General features: G+C 36.7%; 1 protein-coding gene across 3 annotated transcripts in view; it reads right to left on the bottom strand.

Annotated features, from left to right (window-relative positions):
• Positions 1-393: 393 nt before the first annotated feature.
• Positions 394-20994, bottom strand: part of LOC121321885 (E3 ubiquitin-protein ligase MARCHF8-like) — a 103534-nt gene continuing 82933 nt past the window's right edge. The window contains exons 4-8 of one of the 3 annotated variants that reach the window (XM_041261218.1): positions 19737-19816; positions 18659-19498; positions 11813-11993; positions 10031-10178; positions 394-2707 (exon numbers count right to left, since the gene is read on the bottom strand). In XM_041261218.1, the coding sequence (XP_041117152.1) occupies positions 2406-2707; positions 10031-10178; positions 11813-11993; positions 18659-19498; positions 19737-19816 (1551 nt within the window). In that variant the 3' untranslated portion in view covers positions 394-2405. The remainder of the gene's footprint in view (positions 2708-10030; positions 10179-11812; positions 11994-18658; positions 19499-19736; positions 19817-20994) is intronic. The other 2 variants (XM_041261216.1, XM_041261217.1) reach the window with 2 other exon arrangements.

Genomic DNA, 20994 nt, shown 5'->3' with positions numbered 1-20994 from the left:
AGGTAAATTGCAGATCCTTTATTATAGAAGATCTAGGATTTGGGAATTGAGGTACACTCTATGAACATAAGAAGATAAGAAAATGTACGAACAAGAGGAGACCATTTGGCCCATCTATGTTCATCCAGTTCCTAGTATCGTAGCTGATAAACTTTGTAAAGTTTGTCTCAAAGGATCCAACATCAACACATGTAAACCAACATTTTGAGTAAACAAACACAACCAATAAAAGCACAGTTTTCATGCAAGTTGGTCTGTGACTGTCAGCTGCTCCTCCCTCTACACACCTCAGAGTATTTTGGAAAATGACATGAATAATATTTATCCACACTGTGTAAATGCTCTGTATACCAATACAATAAACTATAAATGATAAAGTCTGCATGGCTTTGATCATTTTTTATATAAACATGTTTATTGCCTGCAATCAATACCCCTGTGTAACCACAGCACAAATGTAATCACTTACACTTCATTAGGAAACTAAGAGCCAAGTGATATAATACTGAGAAAAATATAGAAACATACATAAAAGAATACAAAACTTTTTACATTTAAATTACAGCATTTCTTTTTACCAACAATCATACATAAACAACTAAGAAAGCAATAAAGTGAAGTGTATTTTTCTTCTTTTTTAAAGTCTTAAGTGGTTTTGTTAAAAGTTTTCTGTATATTCACAATAAATGTCTCTGTCTTAAAGGTTATATACCTTGTTAACTTTCTCTTCTTGTATAAGAATTATAGTGCTGTTCAGTTTTGACTCGGTTCATTGGCCCTGCATGGTTTAAAGAACATTGATTTACAAAGATGCAGTTACATTTTTTTTTTTTTGTGATGCCACACTTTAAAGAGAATTACTCAGCATGATATGGATTTAAGTAACGCGAACAATCACTGTGAAATGTGTCACTTATATAAAGGGAACATTAATAAATATAAGAAATTAAACAACTACTATTATTCCTGGGAGATACACAAAATATGTACCAACAAATCAATATATATATATGTGTGTGTGTGTGTGTGTGTGTGAACAAATTCACAATCAAAATGTTTACAAAGTAAAGTGGTATTTTAAAGATTCCATTTCCAGTTAGGTAAATTCAAATGAATAAAAGACCTGCCCCAACCCCTCCCAAGTGCCCTTTTCAACCTTTTTAATAAACACTACTGTAAAAAACATGGCTCTATTCTATTGTACACACAAAACACAATGACTCCAAACAGGTCAGGTATATGATCAACACAGGGTAATTGCACTTTAATATGCAGCTGAAGTAATGGTCCAGAACCTTTAGATGTTCTTAAGCACCTCATAGAAAAAGATGCAAGAAGAGGTTCCAATCGTTTTCACAGAAATCCTAAGAATCTCTTTCATTTCATTATATTGGGCTGTGTGAGGCTCTTGGGCTGCGCCTCTGCTCTCTTTTAAATAAGAATCACATACGGCTGCAGTTTGTAGTTTAAATAATGTATAAAAAAGACCCTGCTGCTAACATACATGTTATTGCAGCTCAAACTCCCAGTACAGTCCAAACCCCTCTGCTTAAAATTAAAAGGAATGCATGGTAAAGACATACAGCTTTGTTTTTGTGAAGCAGTGAATTTGAATGGGTAATAGTGGCTGGAATGTTCTGTTATGAAAGTATTCTTTCAGGAGTATGGGACCTGATTGTATATGTATTTTATTCTTTATTTATAATATGATTGCGTGTATGTCTTAGATTGGCTGATAACTCCCATTTAGAACATCTCTATGCCCTTCTTTAATAAGTTAAACAGTGCAACAGTGAAAGGAATGTGCTGAAAATAAGTTTTAACTTGAACTCTAAGACACTAGCAGTGGAAATAGTCTCAGCTTCAATATTTGTAAAAAAAAAAAAAAAAAAAGAAAAACAACAAAAAAAAAGTGTGTATCTAATTTACATTTTCAAGCAATTTTTGGCCTCCTGACTAATTAATAATAGCGTCCGCTTATGTAGCTCACAGCTTGGATTGCACCTGAGTCAATATTTTGCTTCAGGCAAGTCTACAAAAATGGAATGATACTTTCTATGTGGAATTGCTCCTCGTTTTGGTCTTCACATCTTCCTTGATCTGTATATTGGGATTATAAAAGTCGTGGTACAAAAGGGATATTTTGAATCTGACCTTTTTCTTCAAGCTTTCAAAGCAGTTACAAAACAAGGACATTGAAAAAGTGCTTGTATGCTTTGTGATTCATTTCACTAGCGTGAGAAAATCAGAGATCAGTAGTTAGTGGCAGTAATAGCAGTAGTCGAGGGCTGATGTTTTCTATAGATAGAACCCCTTCGTAGTTTACTAGATGATTGTGACGGACAGAATGCACATGGAGAAGGACAGGGTGGTTCTTTGAGGGAAGGAGGGCACCCCCGAACAAATCAAACATGTAAAATCTCCATGCTGTAATCCTCTGGCTCTATATAAGAAGAGTTTGTATCTGAATGAGGTGGCGCCAGGGCGTCTTTGTTTTCAAAGTTTGGCTCCATTAGTGCACGTTTCTCAAAAACAATCTTTTTGCTAGTCTCAGGGCGGTTTTGCACATATATTACTCTATTATAAGCCTTTAGTCTCTTCCATAACTGGACGTACACTTTACATTGGACGTACATAAACACCAGTCCTCCTGTGAAACCAATTGCCACAACGACCAGTTTAGTCCAAAAGGGCCATTCCAAAATACCTGCAACAAAAGATAAGGTTTTTTTTAAAATAATGACTTTAAAAAAAAAAAAAAATCCAAACAGGGTAAAAACAAGCACACAAACAGTGTCCCACAAGACAGACATCATAATTGTTAATATTGAGTGTCTCTGTTTATTTCAGGTGTAAACTGTCTTTAAGCAAAGAAGAAATTCAGATCATTGTGATATGTGGTGCCAATAGTTAACAAGGTCTGGCCTGATTTAACAAAGAACATCCAAACTGGCATCATATATGAGATTGCCTATGATGCCTGGTTTTTGGGAGACCCATACATTCATATATATTTAGAATGACTGGGAGGGTCATCTGTTCTTTATTTTACTCCCCCAAAATGTTTTTCTGCAGACTGGCACAATGTAGACATATTACAAATACCCAAATGAGGAACAAATTTGCCACTCAGTTTTTTTGTTCATACATCTGTCCCAAGAGGATCTAAGATTTACTTACCATCAAAAATGTTTAACAAGCATTAATGTAATATTCTTTAGCATAATTTTTATGACTACAGAAATAAGAGTTGCTTGATAGGTTCACAATTAAGTGATGAATAATTTATAATAATTCACTCACATTGACATATCCACCAGGCATTTGATAACATTAAATATTAACCATCCCAGCGTAACCTTAAGTGAGATGCACACTGGTGTGTGAGACAACACAATCATTCCACATTTGGTTGTCACAGGGCAAAACTGGACAGCCACAGCCTACTCAAATGTTGTTTTTCATAGTGGCTGTGCTTACCATATTCATCAGAAAAACTTTTATAACTAGCAAGGAAGGAACCCTAAACCAATCAGTGCACAGTGCTTCATTCAGTAAAATGAAATTTCACTTTGGTTTCAGAGTTTGCATGGTTGTAGAGCTGAGAATTGTAAATCTTTTAAGAGACACATTTTGCTTTAAGCAAAACCCCTATGACTGCCAGGTGAAGCACAGGATGGTTTTGTCTGATTTACAGGCTCCTATTCATTACTGTTTATAAATCTTATGCTGGGGGAAAAAAAACATTTGGATTTATTGTGTACAAGAAATAAGACTAATTTGCATTTCACAATTCAACTGTGTGCTCTTTAATATACCGAGCATCAAAAGAAACTTGTCACTATTATAACGCATTTATTTTTGAAAAAAAAAAAAAGGTATATAAATGATGGACATTGACAAAATGCTTTTGGTTTCTTTTTAATCACTCGATCATTCATCCTTGACCATGACACGCTTGAATGACTATGACTGAAGCATATGCACTTCATCACCTAATTAGTGAGACAGTTGATTGGGCACTGGACATGGAGTGATTTCAGCTATTGAATTGCAAGCTTGAATAAAAGCATTAAAGAAAATCACAGAAAAATACCAATATGCCACGTCTGTTAAGAGAGCAGTGCCTTCGTCTAATCGACATGTTGGAGGCTGGACTAGGGCAGCATACTGTGGCTCGCCGTCTTGGGTGCTCAAGCCAGCAATTTCAAACCTGGCGAGACCGTATAACCAGACACGCTCTGTTAATGACAGGCCACGAACTGGGAAACCAAGAGTCAAAACACCTGCCCAAGATCGACAGATCATTTTGCAGTATCTTCGTGAATTGAGAAAATCAGCACAATAAAAACTCACTGCACCTGCTCCAAAACAGACTTTGTCATTTTTCGGTCAAATCTAGTGAATTTGATCCAAATAGAAATGTGATAAGTTTCTTTTGATGCTCAAATATGAGTATACGTTTGTTTTGATGCTCAAATACAAGTGATACTTTTCTTTTGATGCTCAAATAAGTGATAAGTTTCTTTTGATGCTCAGTATATGATTGACACCCTGCTTTATGTATACAGCAATTAGAAAAAGCAAGGATATACAGTATCTACCTATACATACAAACCAGATTTGGATAATCCTATATTTTTCAAATGGTCATTGAGCTACTAACAACTTTTCACATGAAAAATACCCTGAAAAGGAACTGAAAAACAGTTGTCAAGAAGCCATTTCTAAAATGTGCTTTATTGAGGTAATCTGTTTTTTTTTTTACTTGTATTCTACCATGTAGTGTTCATGATACCTGTTTGAACATTAGAAAAACCCTCCTTCTGTGCTAAATACCATATCCCAGGGGATCCACATAATGCTGTTAGTGGCTTCAAAAAGGACTGAAAGGACAACTGGATGTCTTGGCTGCTGCTGCAACTGTCCCAAACAATTAGTTGTATACAACTGTTTTAGTTGTATTTATTTGTAGTATAAGTACCTCCACTGTTTATTTTCAAACATACTTCCCATTGACAAAGGTATGTTAAACATATCGAAACATTGGGAAGTTGGTTCTTTTGAGCAAAAATGTATTTGTAGTATGTTATAACAGCCATCACCCACCACCTCAAATATTAATTAAAGCCTCTAAAATCCACCTTTATTTTTTAAAAAGACAGTAATTGTAATAAATGTCAACATGCACCGATTTAAGAATTAGCAATATTGTTGGAAGCAATTTGATGTGGTGAGTCACAAAACGTAAGTTGAAAGTTCAAATCTTGCCACTCAATTACATTTTTCACTGACGACTTCAATTAAAACAAGAACGTAATGTGCAATAAGAATGTATTAAAATATTTACAGAAAAATAAATTTAAAAAGAATTACCTGGTATTCTCCCGGCTGCATGGTTAGAAAAAGTAAGTTTTTATAATGTATGAACAACCATACACACTTTATTACCCATAGAATAAAATTCTTTACACCCATGCATTTCTAAAATTAATTTTTTACCTCTACGACATTTGCAATTGTTCATAGTTTTGAGAGTGCTGTTTTATAACTATTGATTTTTTCCCTTATGACCTGTTTTGAAAGCCCAGCTGCTTCTCCAAGTTTCCATGGAAACCATTAGCATCCCTTTTGTTTGGAGTGTAGAACTAGAACAGACACATCAAGACCGTGGTGTTGTAATCTAATCATTACTGTCTGCAACCAGGCAGTGTGGGCAAGCAATCAAAAAAAGCAAACAGAATGCAGAAGGAGACTCTTCTTCAGAGAGAGTGGTGAGGGTATAAAATAGGCTACCTAGTCATGTTGCTGAAGGAGACTCTTCTTCACAGAGAGAGTGGTGAGAGTATGGAATGGGTTACCTAGTCATGTTGCTGAAGGAGACTCTTCTTCACACAGAGAGAGTGGTGAGGGTATGGAATGGGCTACCTAGTCATGTTGCTGAAGGAGACTCTTCTTCACAGAGAGAGTGGTGAGGGTATGGAATGGGCTACCTAGTCATGTTGCTGAAGGAGACTCTTCTTCACAGAGAGAGTGGTGAGGGTATGGAATGGGTTACCTAGTCATGTTGCTGAAGGAGACTCTTCTTCACAGAGAGAGTGGTGAGGGTATGGAATGGGTTACCTAGTCATGTTGCTGAAGGAGACTCTTCACAGAGAGAGAGAAAGTGGTGAGGGTATGGAATGGGCTACCTAGTCTTGTTGCTGAAGGAGACTCTTCTTCACAGAGAGAGTGGTGAGGGTATGGAATGGGCTACCTAGTCATGTTGCTGAAGGAGACTCTTCACAGAGAGAGAGAAAGTGGTGAGGGTATGGAATGGGCTACCTAGTCATGTTGCTGAAGGAGACTCTTCTTCACAGAGAGAGTGGTGAGGGTATGGAATGGGCTACCTAGTCATGTTGCTGAAGGAGACTCTTCTTCACAGAGAGAGTGGTGAGGGTATGGAATGGGCTACCTAGTCATGTTGCTGAAGGAGACTCTTCTTCACAGAGAGAGTGGTGAGAGTATGGAATGGGCTACCTAGTCATGTTGCTGAAGGAGACTCTTCTTCACAGAGAGAGTGGTGAGGGTATGGAATGGCATACCTAGTCATGTTGTGGAGGCACAATCAGTTGGATCGTTTTGAGATTAATCAGCTACTGAAAAGCGAATGAGTTTAGATAGGCCAGATGATCTCCTCTCGCTCATACATTTTCTTACATTCTTATATCTTTCTTTGCAAATGTAGAATCTTGAATTTTGACAGCAATTTTATTTAGTAACACTTCTAAGAATCAGTTAATAGTGTTATCAATCTAATGTATTGTCCATTATGCGTTGTACTCATTGGATTATAATCAAAGGAAAAATCAATGGAGAAATTATGAGTTCCAGCCACTTGGAAAAGGAGCAACCAGTTCAAATCACTCTCTCAGGTCATCCGGAAAAAATCAATAAAACTCAATATGTGATCGTCGGCACTTAGAACTACTCATAACAGTTGCAGATTTAATAAAAAAAAAGAGGAGAAAGTAAATAAGGAACTGTATAAATGTCATTTTAAGCCATTGTCCTTGAATTTGTAATTCTGTAAGGTTTGTGAACATTTTCGAATGTTAATAATAGATAAACTTTTTACTGGGCTCATGAAAACATATGAAGTAGTTTTTTATTTCAGTTCCAAGCCTTCAATCTAACTGTTACTTATCTTCTTCAAATGTTCTAATTATTACTGAGGAAGCAAGTTTTTATTTATTTATTTATTTATTTTAAATCTGTATATGTATTTTGCATAGCATTACATTTGTTTTTAATTCACAATATGCCACACTTTCTTAATACAATTAGGTCTCTGATTTGTGGGAGAAGGAAGCAATGCTCCTTTTTATCAGGTAACCCTTATAAAAGTTTCCCACAGCAAAAGCATAGCAAAGTGTAATAAAGCATAGTGAAAGCATAGTAAAGCATTGAAAAGCCCAAAGAGGTATGGTAATGCAGTTTTAAAAACATAGAAAATCATGGTAAGCTATGGTAAAATAGTATAACCATGTGAAAACTGCAAAATTACTGTGGTAAACTTTAAAGGAACATCAACCATTTGAAAATCAACCACCTTAAACCTACGTACTTCTGAACAACACTGGAGGACAATTACACCTAAATTAAACGCAGGTTTTGTGCTGTGCAGTCAGTTTTCAGGTTCAGCATTGTTTTATTTTGGCAACGTAATCTGCCCTGGTAAACAGGAATTAATCGGGCACTCAAGGTGCTGTTCATTCAAGGTGCCAGAGATCTGTTCTTGGGTTTACTGGAGTGAAACAGCTGGCAAGCTCACCACCAGCTCTATACAAACATGCAGACTGTATACCCTAAAAAAGCATGACTGAAGCTGTACTTTACTTTGAATGCAAGCTGCAGCTACAGCTACTAATAATTCTAAACTGGCTAAAACAGCCAAATGCACCCAACTCTGAGTCAACCTTGAGTAAGCAGTGTATCAGCAGGGCCATAGTGTTTCAACATTGCAATAGTTACCCTCAACCTAAGCATCACAACAATTTGAGAAAGACATGTTTCAGACACCACAGGGATTGCAGCCACCTGTTCACCTGGAAAGACATACAGCATGTTCTTGATGAGTTCTGTGTATGGATCTGTTCCAATCATTGCATGTCAATGCCAGTACTGACATATTGTGCTTCTTGCAACAGTGGCATAAATATTTCTGGAAATGTTACATTGTGCATTCAAGCATACAACAAAGAAACCCACGAGCACAACACATACATAACCCCTACCCTGAATTTAGTGTTGTGTCACAGCAGCAGTTTCCCTATCAATGAGAACATGTACATAGTTGTCTGCATAGCAACTGAATGGCTATTAGCAGACCCTGAGAAGAAAAACCCTCTTTCAGCTCCACTAGGTGGATTCAGAGATATGAAAGAGTAACAGTGTATGTTTGAACTGTTCAGAAATCATCTCTACACTGCAAGCGATAATCTTTTAGGATGAACAACAGAGACTGAGTTGTGATCTTAACACCACTGATCTGTCTGCTACTGTACACGACCGCATACAGTCACTGCAAGTGTAAGCTTGTTACAGCATCTGAACAGACTGGAGATGTTTTGACTGCTAAATGGCAAGGGTAATGATGAATCATTTGACCAGAAAATTGAATAGAAGCCCCTGCTTGTTAATAGAGCCCAGTTAGTGAGCTTCAACTGTAGTAGATAGCAATCCAGAAGCACAGGACCTCATCTCTGCTGTTAAACCTATGCAAACATGTACGGCACTCTGAAATTTCTGCTTTCAATGGCTGTGTCTACTACTTCCTGTAATCTTTCAATGGCCTACAATTAAGATAAACCCATCATCACTGATGCATATGTTGGAGGCGAGGAGGTGTGAGCTGCATATCAGATGTATTCTCCACAATTTCGATGCCACCAGATACAGTCCTTGTATTTGATATGTACTTGACGACTGCTGCAATAAAACGAATTTCGTTTAAGACTAATTAAAGTCGTCCATATTGCTATTCATAAAATGGCCTGAGAATACAGGCGACTGTCACAAGCACTTTATGTATGGGTATACAGTCGTTCAAGAATGACAACCTGCCTCTTTTTGATGACATCATCAGCTTTATTAATGTTCCCTGGGTGGTGTCGGTAGTTGTTGCAAAAAGAAAAATGAAATCCACCAGACACTGCATAAGTTTAGTACTTAGTAATTCTGCAATTTTAATTCTTCATCTATGCAGTACTAAAGGAAGTGTTAGTTGTCTTATTTTTGAAGCAATACAGTACAGTATGTTAAACAGACATCTAACTGTCCCAAAAGAGCGGACACACCTAGCTAGTCCCTTCCAACGCTTACTTTTATAAAAGAAAATCAGTTGAATGTGAATTATTTATTACACAAAAATATGCCGTAACCTAAATATCCAAACACCTCAAAATCAAGACATAGTTAGTCCTCTGTTTCAATATTATTCTCACAAGTTACCGTTTCTGCAATGCTGTGCAATATCGTTGCACATGCTAAAATAAAAACAACAAAAAAATTAAAAAAACACACCACCGTTAAGTTAAATTAAGTTTCAAATATTATAGTTTAATTGTGTAAATTCACGTTCCCAGGAAAGCTAAGTACCTAACTTTAAATCCACAAGATACTGTCTAAGAATTAATAAAATAAAATACATTAAATGCAGTTTACACAGTGCTTGAATTAAACGTATTTTGCAAGCACTAGTATGAATTAATGACAACTGAAGAATTTGTTGCAACTAAAACTGGCCAAAGAGACAGAAAGTTATTTTCTAGACAATTAAACAAGTTAAAGCTTTCGAAACTTTTCTTAACTGTATGCATCTCATCTGTCTCATTTTGAAATATTTAACAGCAAGAAGTTTGAAATATTAAGTTTTAGTTCAGAATAATATTGAGAACATAGTTTTTAACCATGTGTGTATTTATTAGAAGGTAAGCTTTATAAATGAATAAGGGTAAGGTTTGGTAAAAGAGCACGAGACTCTACATACCACTTGTCTGACCTTGTTTAATCTCCTCTGCTGTTCTGTCAATGAGAACATACAAGGACCACACCACACAGGTAATAGCGATGACATGGAATGTCACAGAGCACATTATCTTCCGTCTCTCGCTGGATGTCATCTGGAGCTTCTCCCACTGCAAGACAAAGACGGAACAAAACTCATAAAAAAAAAAAAAATTAAGTGCAGATGCAAAGGCAGTGTAACTATATGAAACTATCCTCAAAACAATATTTTGCCTGTTCTGTAGGGCAACGAAGCTGGTTTTTCAAGTTCTGTTGCCATCCTGATGTTTTATATTAATTTGCCATTATACCTGCTTGAAGACGCAGTGCAATATTAACAAAACAAGTTAAAAAAAAAAAAAAAAAACAAACAAACAAAAAAAATACATTTTTTAATATATTTTTCAACACAGCAGATCTGCTTTGCAGGCACTGGCACAAATTTCAAAAGACAGGAGACTGTTTAGTCAAGTGAAAGAAAGCTCTATGCTTGTGTTTGTCCTGTGGTGATTACTACAGAGTCTGCAGGCACAGAACTGTTGCATATGGATGGAAATACACCCACCTCTCGTTATATCGCCCCTCGCTATACTGCGGATTCGGATATATCACGGTCCTGGAGTTGGCTCCCCATTTGTACTGTCTAACTGCATATGCCTTAGCTGCAATATACATAGGCCCTTAAGTGGCCACTCAAATTTCCAAGCTCAGACTGAGAACTTGGCATAGCCAGGATGATACACTGACATCTCCAGCCTTTTTACTATTGCTGCAAAGCACGCATTTTGGTGTACATTTTATGCTGGACCAATACAAAAAAAAAATTAAAGTTATGTTTTTGTTTTGGCAAGCATTTTAAACACATTTATTAATAGGTAGCCGTACTAGTCCAGAGATGATCAACAAAGAGAAGGACAGGTAACACCTTTTATTGGACTAAGTAAGCAATAATTAAATCAAAAGCTTTCAAGTCCTCAGCGGTCTCTTGTTCAGGTGAAAGTAGAATTAATCTCTCTTTTCTACTTTCACCTGAAGAAGAAGAGACCTCTGAGGTCTGAAAGCTTGTGGTTAATTGTTGTTTAGATAGACGAACTTTAAATGAAACTTTAAACTCAAAATTTGCAAATACATTTTTTTGTAAAACAGATATTCAAAAAACACTAACAGATGCTGGATACAATTACATTAAAAAAAATAAAATAAAATAAAAAAGCAGGCAGCTCTGGCTCTATCTCCCAGTTCAAAAGGCTGGAGTTTTAAGTCAAAGTTGTGAAGTTAGCTACATTTTGCATGACAGTGATTCTATTATTCATTAAAATGAAATACTCTACTGGGACAAGCATGTTATTAACAGACTACCTTATCAGAGTTTTATTTATTTATTTTAATTTGCATTGAATGAGTTGAAAATTATTTTAAATGTAAAACTCCACAGTGATAAAAGCCGGCTATTTTTTTTAAAAATTATTTTATTTATTTTTTATAAATTTAGTCGTTGCCAATTATGTTTATTTTCTCCCAATTTGAAATGGCCAATTATTATTTAGGCTCAGCTCACCCCTACCACCCCTGCGCTGACTCAGGAGCGGCGAGATGAAACACGATGTCCTCCAAAGCGCTTGCCGTTAGCCGACCGCTTCTTTACACACTGCGATGTCCAGGCTATATGGTGCATCCTGCACTCACGCAGAGTGCTTTTACTGGATGCAAAAGCAAGATATTAACAGAGTGCTCCCTTAAGATTTTCTTTTTTTATTTCACTTACTTTCCGTAGTGGCTTTAGTTTGGTCTCCATAATGAACTGGTACTTGCACAGCTCACAGCAGCGTGTGTCGGAGCTCTTGATCCACTGCTGCAGGCAGGCCTGGTGTACGAATCGAAGGCTCCCTGTACAGTGGCAGGGTGTAATCAGCTGGCTTTCCTCATCTCCTTCACAGTGACAAATCCTGCATTAAGAAAAATCATCCGTTATAATGCACTGCCACCGAGGAAAGCTATTTAAAGCTTGGGGCTCAGAGCACAAACTAGTCAACACTGGGTTACAACACAAGGAAACCTGCTTTGAAAACATTTCTTTTTTTTGGTGTTAAAAAAACTCCTTAATCTTAAAATCATAGAAAGACATTTATCATGAACTGTGGGCTATCACTGCAAACTGAAACACATGCTAACAGTGATTAAAGGACAAACCCATTTATGCATATAGCAATGGTTTATTGTGCATCCAGTGATGTTAGTGTTCTGCTTGATAAGCATTGGGTAAGCACAATGAACACATAAAATGGCCGGTTATTATATAGTTAAAATATTGATAAATTGCTGATGTTAGTACTTAGTCTGCAATAAGTTTTATGCCTCAGAAACTCAAAGAAATGTCGACTATAATCTCAGCAGACTTTAGGTTATTATTGCTTAGCATCTCTGACTAAATACATTTTCCTCACATTCCACCCAAGAAATATAAAATCTGTATCTACTAATCTAAAAAACACTAACAATACTGGACTACTATAACCTATCAGATACTCCTAGGTTTGCCCTTAGTATTGCTTCTATCCTGATCTTTACTATAAAACCCTTTTTTAATAATTTAACGTCAGCCATTACTACTTTTATATTCCACACTACAGAGGGTTAAAACTCAGGATCTGTTAGTTCATTCTACATTGACAGCATTGCTTTCTAGTAAAATTATTAACACTCCTAGGGCTCTATTCTGATGAAATGAGTGCATTGACAAACGGGGGTGTTAATGGCGCACTGACAGCGCCCGGCCAGTCAATGCTGCTATCCAATCAGGGTCAGGCAACAATCCCTTTAAAAGACAGAATGCGCTTGCGTCAGCGCAAGGCTCCGATTTTGAATGCAAAGTGGCGATCATGTCGAGCGGCAGCATCACACAGCAAGCCAGAAAAAGCAAGTGGTAGGTCATGCGCCGAGAAAATATGTAAACCATGCTTCACAACACAGGAGATTGCTATATTAATAGAAGAGGTTGAGGCACATAGGGCAATCATTTGTGTGTTATTGATAATAATTATACAAGGTAAATTATTTAATGACATTGACATTACTACATGTAAAGTGTAAAATACTGACTACCCTCCCTGACCTGCCTGCCAGGAGCAGCAGCCGATTCATTTTCTAGCGGGACATGATATGCAGCTAACTTATTATTATTTTTTATTTGGATTTGAGTGCATGTTTGTGTATTTGTGTACGTTTCAATATTTAAGATTTATTAGCTAAATAAATAAATAAAGCATATTTAGCAATTAAAAATAATGTAGTTATCTACAGTATGTGATCTTGCTGTTTGTTCAGTAACTTGTTCATGGTGTGTGTTCATAAAGTCAAAGCCTCCTTCTCCTGGCTTTAGAAGATATGTAATGTGCCTGTGTTGTTACTGTGATATGCTTAAATGAAGCTGCTGAAACTAATCAGACTGCATGCTATAGTATTGTGGTTATTGTACTGCCTCTGACAACAAACACTTTTATTTTTTACTTTATTTGCTATACTAAATTTAAATAGGACAGCGAGGAAGCAGAATATTTTACTTTGGCAGACAACATTCAGAGGGTGTGTGCACTACAAGAATGGAGGCTTTCTTTCAACAAACAGGCAAAAGGTAAAATACACGAATACTGTATTTACATATTTATACATTTACATATGCATACATACAGATGGCGCTCCTGTTATGTTGCTCTCCATATACTACTGTACATAAATATTTACACTTGTAAAAATTGCCATGAAAACAAATTTCTACAGTCCGTGAAAATAAATGTAGTACTCCACTGTCTCTACAATTTTTTAATGAATATATTTCTTTATTATTAATTTACGAACAATGTTGTTAGTTTCTCACATTTTGTTGTTTTTTCGTCGAATGTTTTCTTTGATTTCCTCTTTCTATGTCAGTCCAAGCGCACGCAGTTGCTGCTCAGGACTTCTTTGCTTTTTATAGCGTGTTCAATTCTTAAAGCTTGATTGCGCCACTAAAGAAACCCGGTTTCAGCGGGTCTTAACGCAACTGTCTACTTGGGACCCCACTGGACTGTCAGAATCGCTTCGGTGAATATGTTAAGGATACCACGCTGCGAAATGTAATGTCGACCCGTGGCGATGGGGCAGACGTCTATAACGGTGCAAGACATGGTTTCAGAATACCATTTCAGCACAGTGTTTTTTTTTTTTTTTATTATATTCGCTCCATTTATGCGCCACAGAATAGGGGGCAAGCCCAATTCGCGCTTGCACTCGCATTTGCATTGTGATCAGAATACAGCCCTATACTCTGAGACTATTATGATATTAAATAATAACACTAAATAACTACAGTAAAAATGTATTCCTTCATGACTACTTACTACATTCTTTCATAGTTAAGCCTTCAGGGCAATGGTCTCCCCTACCATTGAGCAAGAGGCTTTTTGTTTAATAGTTTTAGATTAGATTAGATAGATAGTTTTAATAGATTTAGTTTTAGATAGATTTAGTCTTAATAGAGCTTATATTCTTGTGTTGGTTATGTTGGTAAACAGCAGAGGGAACTATACCCAGATACATTTTGTGAAGGTTATACAATCATCCATTAGCACGAAACACTCAGTAGAGCTGAAGCATGTACTGTATCAGTCGTGATCTGACCAGGTACGGTGTGAAATGTTTTTTTTTTTTTTTTTATAAAACAATGTTGCATACCAATGGGCCAGCTTTCTGTTAAGTGTCTTAATACAGCTTGTCTACTCTTATAAGTGCCCTTGCTCATATAAACCAGACCAGTGATTCCCAATTCACAGTACAGCCTTCAATAGCCCTGGCCATCAGGTGTCACTGCAGGGAAACAAAACACACATGTATATGGGATCCTCTACTATATCCACAAAGCCATGCATTCCTCTGTGGTAGACAATACCTTCATTGATAACACTGTGTAACAATTTTTTTTTGTTTTGTTCCTGGGTAGTAAGTGTTACTTGTTAATTGCTTATGCCTCAAAAGTATAGAAAATTGCTATTATTCCCCACAAACTTTGCTTTTGTGATATATTTCAAAATATCACTATTTCCAATTGGAAAATGGGCAAATGTGTGTCTTTTCATTCACATAAAGTCAGAAAAAAACAACATATGAATCCAAATTAACATGTATTTATACTAAAGTAATACAAAAATGACTACAAAAGATTTAGAAGTGAGTAGTTATTCGAGATTTACGATTATACTGTATTTACAATCTCGAACAACTACTCACTTCTAAATCTTTTGTAGTCATTTTTGTATATCTTTAGTAAAAATACATGTTAATTTGGATTCATATGTTGTTTTTTTCTGACTTTATGTGAATGAAAAGACACACATTTGCCCATTTTCCAATTGGAAATAGTGATATTTTGAAATATCACTGTCCTGGTCACAAAGCAAAGTTTGGAGGGAATAATAGCCATTTTCTATACTTTTGAGGCATAAGCAATTAGGAAATAACACTTACTACCCAGGAACAAAAATTGTGTTACATAGTGTAATACCATATTCCTTCAAATTTAAGACTCACTTTTTAACCACATTTTTTTCTTCTCAAAAATGGCCTTAGAGTACAGTGATGTGTGTATTAAAAATCGCCAAACAAAAGATGTGGCTACCCAAGTACTCAAACAGGAACGTGACTAACTGCCCGAGAAAAGACGACAGGCAGCCATTTTCATAGAAGCGGGAGTCATTGTCTGGGAGATGTCAAGTAATAAAGAGGATGCTTCCAACTTGGAGGATGATGATTAGGAGAGCTTAGTTCTTATTACCAATATACAATATGCTCTACCAATATGCCTAATAAATGATTTTGTAGCATTTCATTGCAAAAATATTATTCTTTTGTATAAATAGCTCGTAGATGTGTAATTGAGGTTGTATCTTTATTTGTTTTATTTTTCTTCAAATTGAGGGTGGGAAATTTGGGCTGCATCTTAAATTCAAGGGTGTCTTAAATTTGAAGGAATACAGTATAAATTATAATATGTATTTCCCATGATAAGATTTTACTGAATCACTAGGTTTGGTCTTGCAGCCCAGGTGCTTATCCATAATCTGATGACACTGGTATAAGACAAGGGCTGGATGTGAGACACATGAGTTGTAAGTGAATTTTAATTGTGTGAGGAGTTTATCTGTACTGTAGCGAATGATGCTTTCACACCGCACTTGCATTACAAGCAATGTTAAACAGCCCAAGGGTGAAGAGCTTTCAGATGTGTCCCACAATCGCTTTACATGCCTGGCTGAAAGAATTTGTTTTATAAATATACACTGTTGTGTCTCACAAGGATATGCTACGAACACAGAACATTAACATCTGTATTGCCTTCAGTACCCCACCCATCCATGATACCTATAATTTGATATGTGTTCCCCATAATAATTTAGCAGTTTTCCCATTTTTCTCATGGTTATACTATATACCATACCTCTCTGGGCTTAACAATATTTATCTATGCTTTACCATGCTTTCAGTATACTTGCTATGCTTTTACTGTGGTTAACTTTTATAAGAGTTGTACAAAAACTATTACAAGGTGTCAAATGCACTCCCCCCGTTCAAATAATCATCGTTCCCTCTATTGTTCTGAGCTAATAAGCTAACTGTTACCATCAGAGTCAGCAGGAATCAGAGACTACATTTAAACATGTATGTTTCTAAACCCTAAATTTAAAAAACATAAATAAAAATGCAAAGCATATAATAATATGAAACAAATATGTTCTAATTTGATTAGGCTCTCATTCTGTATATATTCAAAACGTATATAATTGCTTTCTTCCACTAAACCCCCCAGCACTGGGATGTGTATAAATCTTTATATCTCAGGAGATATTTCAAAATCTATTAAGAGACGTACCGCCTGGTATTTCATATTTCAGCTATATACAGCGTTTGCATTGTAGTAGTTTCCACTAGATGAGAAAAATGTTGTGTTCACCCATGTGTCAGTGTTTGTTATGAACTGTTGGAACATTTTATTTAGAGATAAATGAATGGCTAGGTCTTAGAATCCAACTCATAAATAGAGCATAGTTTCTTGTTAAATTTCTAATGCGACTAGGGATCAGATTAACATCTTTCAGTTTCCTGAATTCTGGTTACAACCTGGGAAGCTGATTGTATCCTGGCTTTTGTCTTTACAACAAATGACTGACCAACAGGACAATGTTGTAAAAACAAATCCTTTGATATCCAGCCCTGACATGAAATATATTTGCCTTTTGGGGAGATCACTGTTTTGTATCAGAGGTACAAACCTATTGATAAACATCTTCCCAAATAGTAAACTAGATATAAATAGGTTTTGCTTACAAAACAGAATTTGTTTATGAGGGGGTCATAAAAGCTTGCCCCTTTAGGGGTATCTGGACAGAGCAGGATACTTCAAGGGCTGATAAGAGATTTGTACAACTGTAACTAAGAAACTTGTTTTCTTCTGATTGGGTTAAAGGAAAAAAAAAAAGTGATGCCATAAGGTTAAGTCTATATTAACCACAACATTGTATTGTCTTACTGATTCTATTATGACCTGTGCGTAGGGAAAATGGAATACTCATCTGTTTGACTGTACTGATAAAATATCTTTGTTGAAATCTACAACGGAGTTCGGAGTCACAATAATTATTTATACTGACGAATGTATGAAGGAAAAAAGAACACTAACTTCTAACAAACTTTTACTTCTAAAACAACATGAAATATATCCAGATGCATTTTGTGAAGGTTAATACAATAAAAACAATGCGTCATGCAAGATGTGGGACAATAACATCGGCTACAGCAAGACATCACTTGCGCATCCCCTCATAGCCCTGCGAGCATGTCTTAATCCTGACCTGAACAGCCCATTCAAGCAGATTCCTCTCAATTGTACAGATGTGTGCCTATTTTGTTGTGGTACTCGGTACTGTTTAAATTGTACAATAAAAAAGCCATTAGCCGAAATGTATGAACCTCAGGAGGGCATTCAGTTCATCAGTGCTTGTCCAGTTCCTAGTGGACTTCAACACACATCAAGCCGGGTCAATACTGAATATTGAAAACTAAAGTGAACCTGTGGTTTAAATAGACTTAAAATAAATTATACATGTATACTAGCAAATTTCATTAGGAAAGCCTTTTAATGCCAACAATAAATTATTATAAAACACATAATAGTTGCTAAGCTGCTTAAACTAACTGAAAATAAATAGAAGTGAAGCAGCCTTGAACAGTGCTTGCTCATATTAATTAGAGTACTTTAGAAACCACTAGCTACTAGCTTGTCAAAACCCCCCCCCCCCCCCCCCCCCCCCCCCCCCCCCCCCCCCACCAAAAAAAGAGGATAAAATAACACAATGAAAATTGAAAGGCAGGGAATGTAAGTGTGATAGCTGGGTGAATGTGGTTTTAAATGGCTGCTAATTGTTTACACATGTTTTCATGTACTGTACACTATCTCTAACTGCTTACAAGAATATGAAACACAAAGGGAAGATTATGTGGGAATTATAGGAGTAGATAGAGGACAGATGGAATGGGTTGATGGAAGGGTTTGAAAGAAGAGTGGTTGTAATTGTGAACCAACCTGCACACATCCCCTGAAGTTGAATATGGAGACAGCGGGACTATTTTCTCCGACACTGGAGTGGAACAGCAGTCAAGATCGCAATCCTCCTCCAGCGAACAGAGCGGGGCCCGCTGCTCATCCCCTTTGAGGATTGACCGGCTGTCATCTTCAAACACTTCATCATCTCCAATGTCATCGGTGCAGTACGACGCGTTGCCTCCCATCAAAGAGCTGGAGGACTTTGCGATGTGCATGCGGGTGGCACAGCTCTCCAGTTCAGACAGCTTTTGAAGGCTCCCACCAGTCAAGGAACGAGAAAAGGACAAGAGAAAGCGAAACAGGTGTGTGCCTTTCTGTAGCTCGTTTGCTTGCCTCCCTTCGTGAGGAGGTATGTGGATGGTACAGTGGTCCTCTTCCAACCCTGAGGTATACTTGTAGTTGGTGGAAAATGTCGGAGCACGATAAGAGAAGGGAAGATTATAATGATGAGGTTTGCCGTTGTGAGTTGTGTTATTGGTCTGAAAGCGATTTATTCCTGAGCAGTTCTCTTCGACCGGTGCTAATTTCCCTTCTGAGCATGTCCTATCAATGAAGTTTAAACCACTGTAAAGGCTATCCATCTTCTGGCCTACATCGTTGAGGGATTTGGAAAATGTCAGAGCTCCATACGACTTGACATTCATGGAGGGCTTCAGTAGATGCACCCAATCCTGTCCAAATGAATTCTTCTTCTTTTCTTGGTAGACTGTTGTCACGGCAACCCCTTGAGCGACAGAGCTATTGCTATTAGAACTCTTCAAGACAATGGCTGTCTGCACGGGATTCTGTGCAGCCTGTTTTGCTACAAGTGCTTTGCAACTGCATATAGTGTGAACGGGATTAAATCAAGAAAAACAGAAAGGTAAAAAAAGTAAAAATGAAACAAACGCATGCATGTGTTAAAGAAAAGCAAGGAAACAGAAAAATAAAAAAGATTATAGAACAATAGGTTGAGTGCTATATGCTGTCATTACCTAGCCTATAAATATTATTAAACCAAAAGGTAAACTAAATGACCCACAATGTACACAGACGTCTTCATTTGGTTACACATTACCTGCAAATGTCCTGGTTTGAAGGTGTGACTGAGGTTCGTGAGAAGCTGCAAGGAGCGTTAACTGAAGTTGGGCTTCCAGCCTAAAAACAAACAGTAAAAAAAAAAAAAAAAAAAAAAAAAGTTTCAGCAACTGAAAACTACAACTTCCCATTCACACAAACAAATTATTCTCACAAAACATCCGGTAGTTTTAAGCAAGACAGTTCTCCACAGAAAGTAACTGCTAAGGCCTCACACCAGACGCGATGTGAAAAGCGAAACTGTGCAGCAATGCGACAAAATGAACAGAACCTATACTTTTGATAAGTGTCTTTCACACCACAAGCAACAAGGGAGCAACACTAAGGCGAAACTGGAGACACGTGAAATAAAGAGGACTGAATCCAATCAGAGAACAGCTTCAATGAATGTGGTCCAGCAGAGTGAAGCAGTCTCCAGAATGATGGAGGAAAAAATAATACTAATAAATAATAAAAATACCCAGAACTTTGATAAAGGTATTTGTAATTTTAAAGATCTGAAAGACAATATATGGGAGTTCATTTTGAAGAAACTGGCTAAGCCTGGTATGTATGATTTACTGCCATAAATGTTGAAATACAATCAGAGAAGACACTCACAACTTCCACATCATGTGGATAAATATTTACCAGTCTTGATCAATGAAATTTTCAATAGCTGTATAGAGGTCTGGCAGTTTTCAAACCTGTCATTTTGCCTCTGTTTTGCTTCTGGTGTGTATGGTCATGTCACTGCGAAAGTGTCTTGTCGTCCAATGAAAAATTGCATTGCGCCTGGTGTGTGGTAGGCCTTTAGATTACGATTAATATCCTAATCGTTTAAACTTTAGTATTATTGTGAATGTATACAACCAATCAAAAAAGCCATCATGAGAAGCTCCATGATATATTAACATGAATGTGGATGAGACTACATATGTACAACATTTACCTGTAAATGGAAAAAACTTCAATACACAACATTACACTGGTAATTATACATCTACATTATAAAACACTACAGCTGGCCTCAATATATTTGGCAATGTTAAAACATTTAAGAACAATTGAACATTCCAAAATGTAGAAATCATATGGTTTGTGTTATTTAAGTTTTACGTAAAGGGTTAACACAAAGCAATATAAACATCTAGACTGTAGGGTGTTGGGCCACCAAGGGCAATCTTGACAGTACTGATTCAGTATAACTAGCTTGCCATATTACATATTGTAGATTTTTATGAATGGGAAATATCCCT

The sequence above is a fragment of the Polyodon spathula genome, chromosome 10, assembly GCF_017654505.1.
Source record: "Polyodon spathula isolate WHYD16114869_AA chromosome 10, ASM1765450v1, whole genome shotgun sequence".
NCBI classification, from domain to species: Eukaryota; Metazoa; Chordata; class Actinopteri; order Acipenseriformes; family Polyodontidae; genus Polyodon; species Polyodon spathula.
Note: the sequence above shows the minus strand (reverse complement) of the source record. Positions and strands in the feature narration are given on the sequence as shown.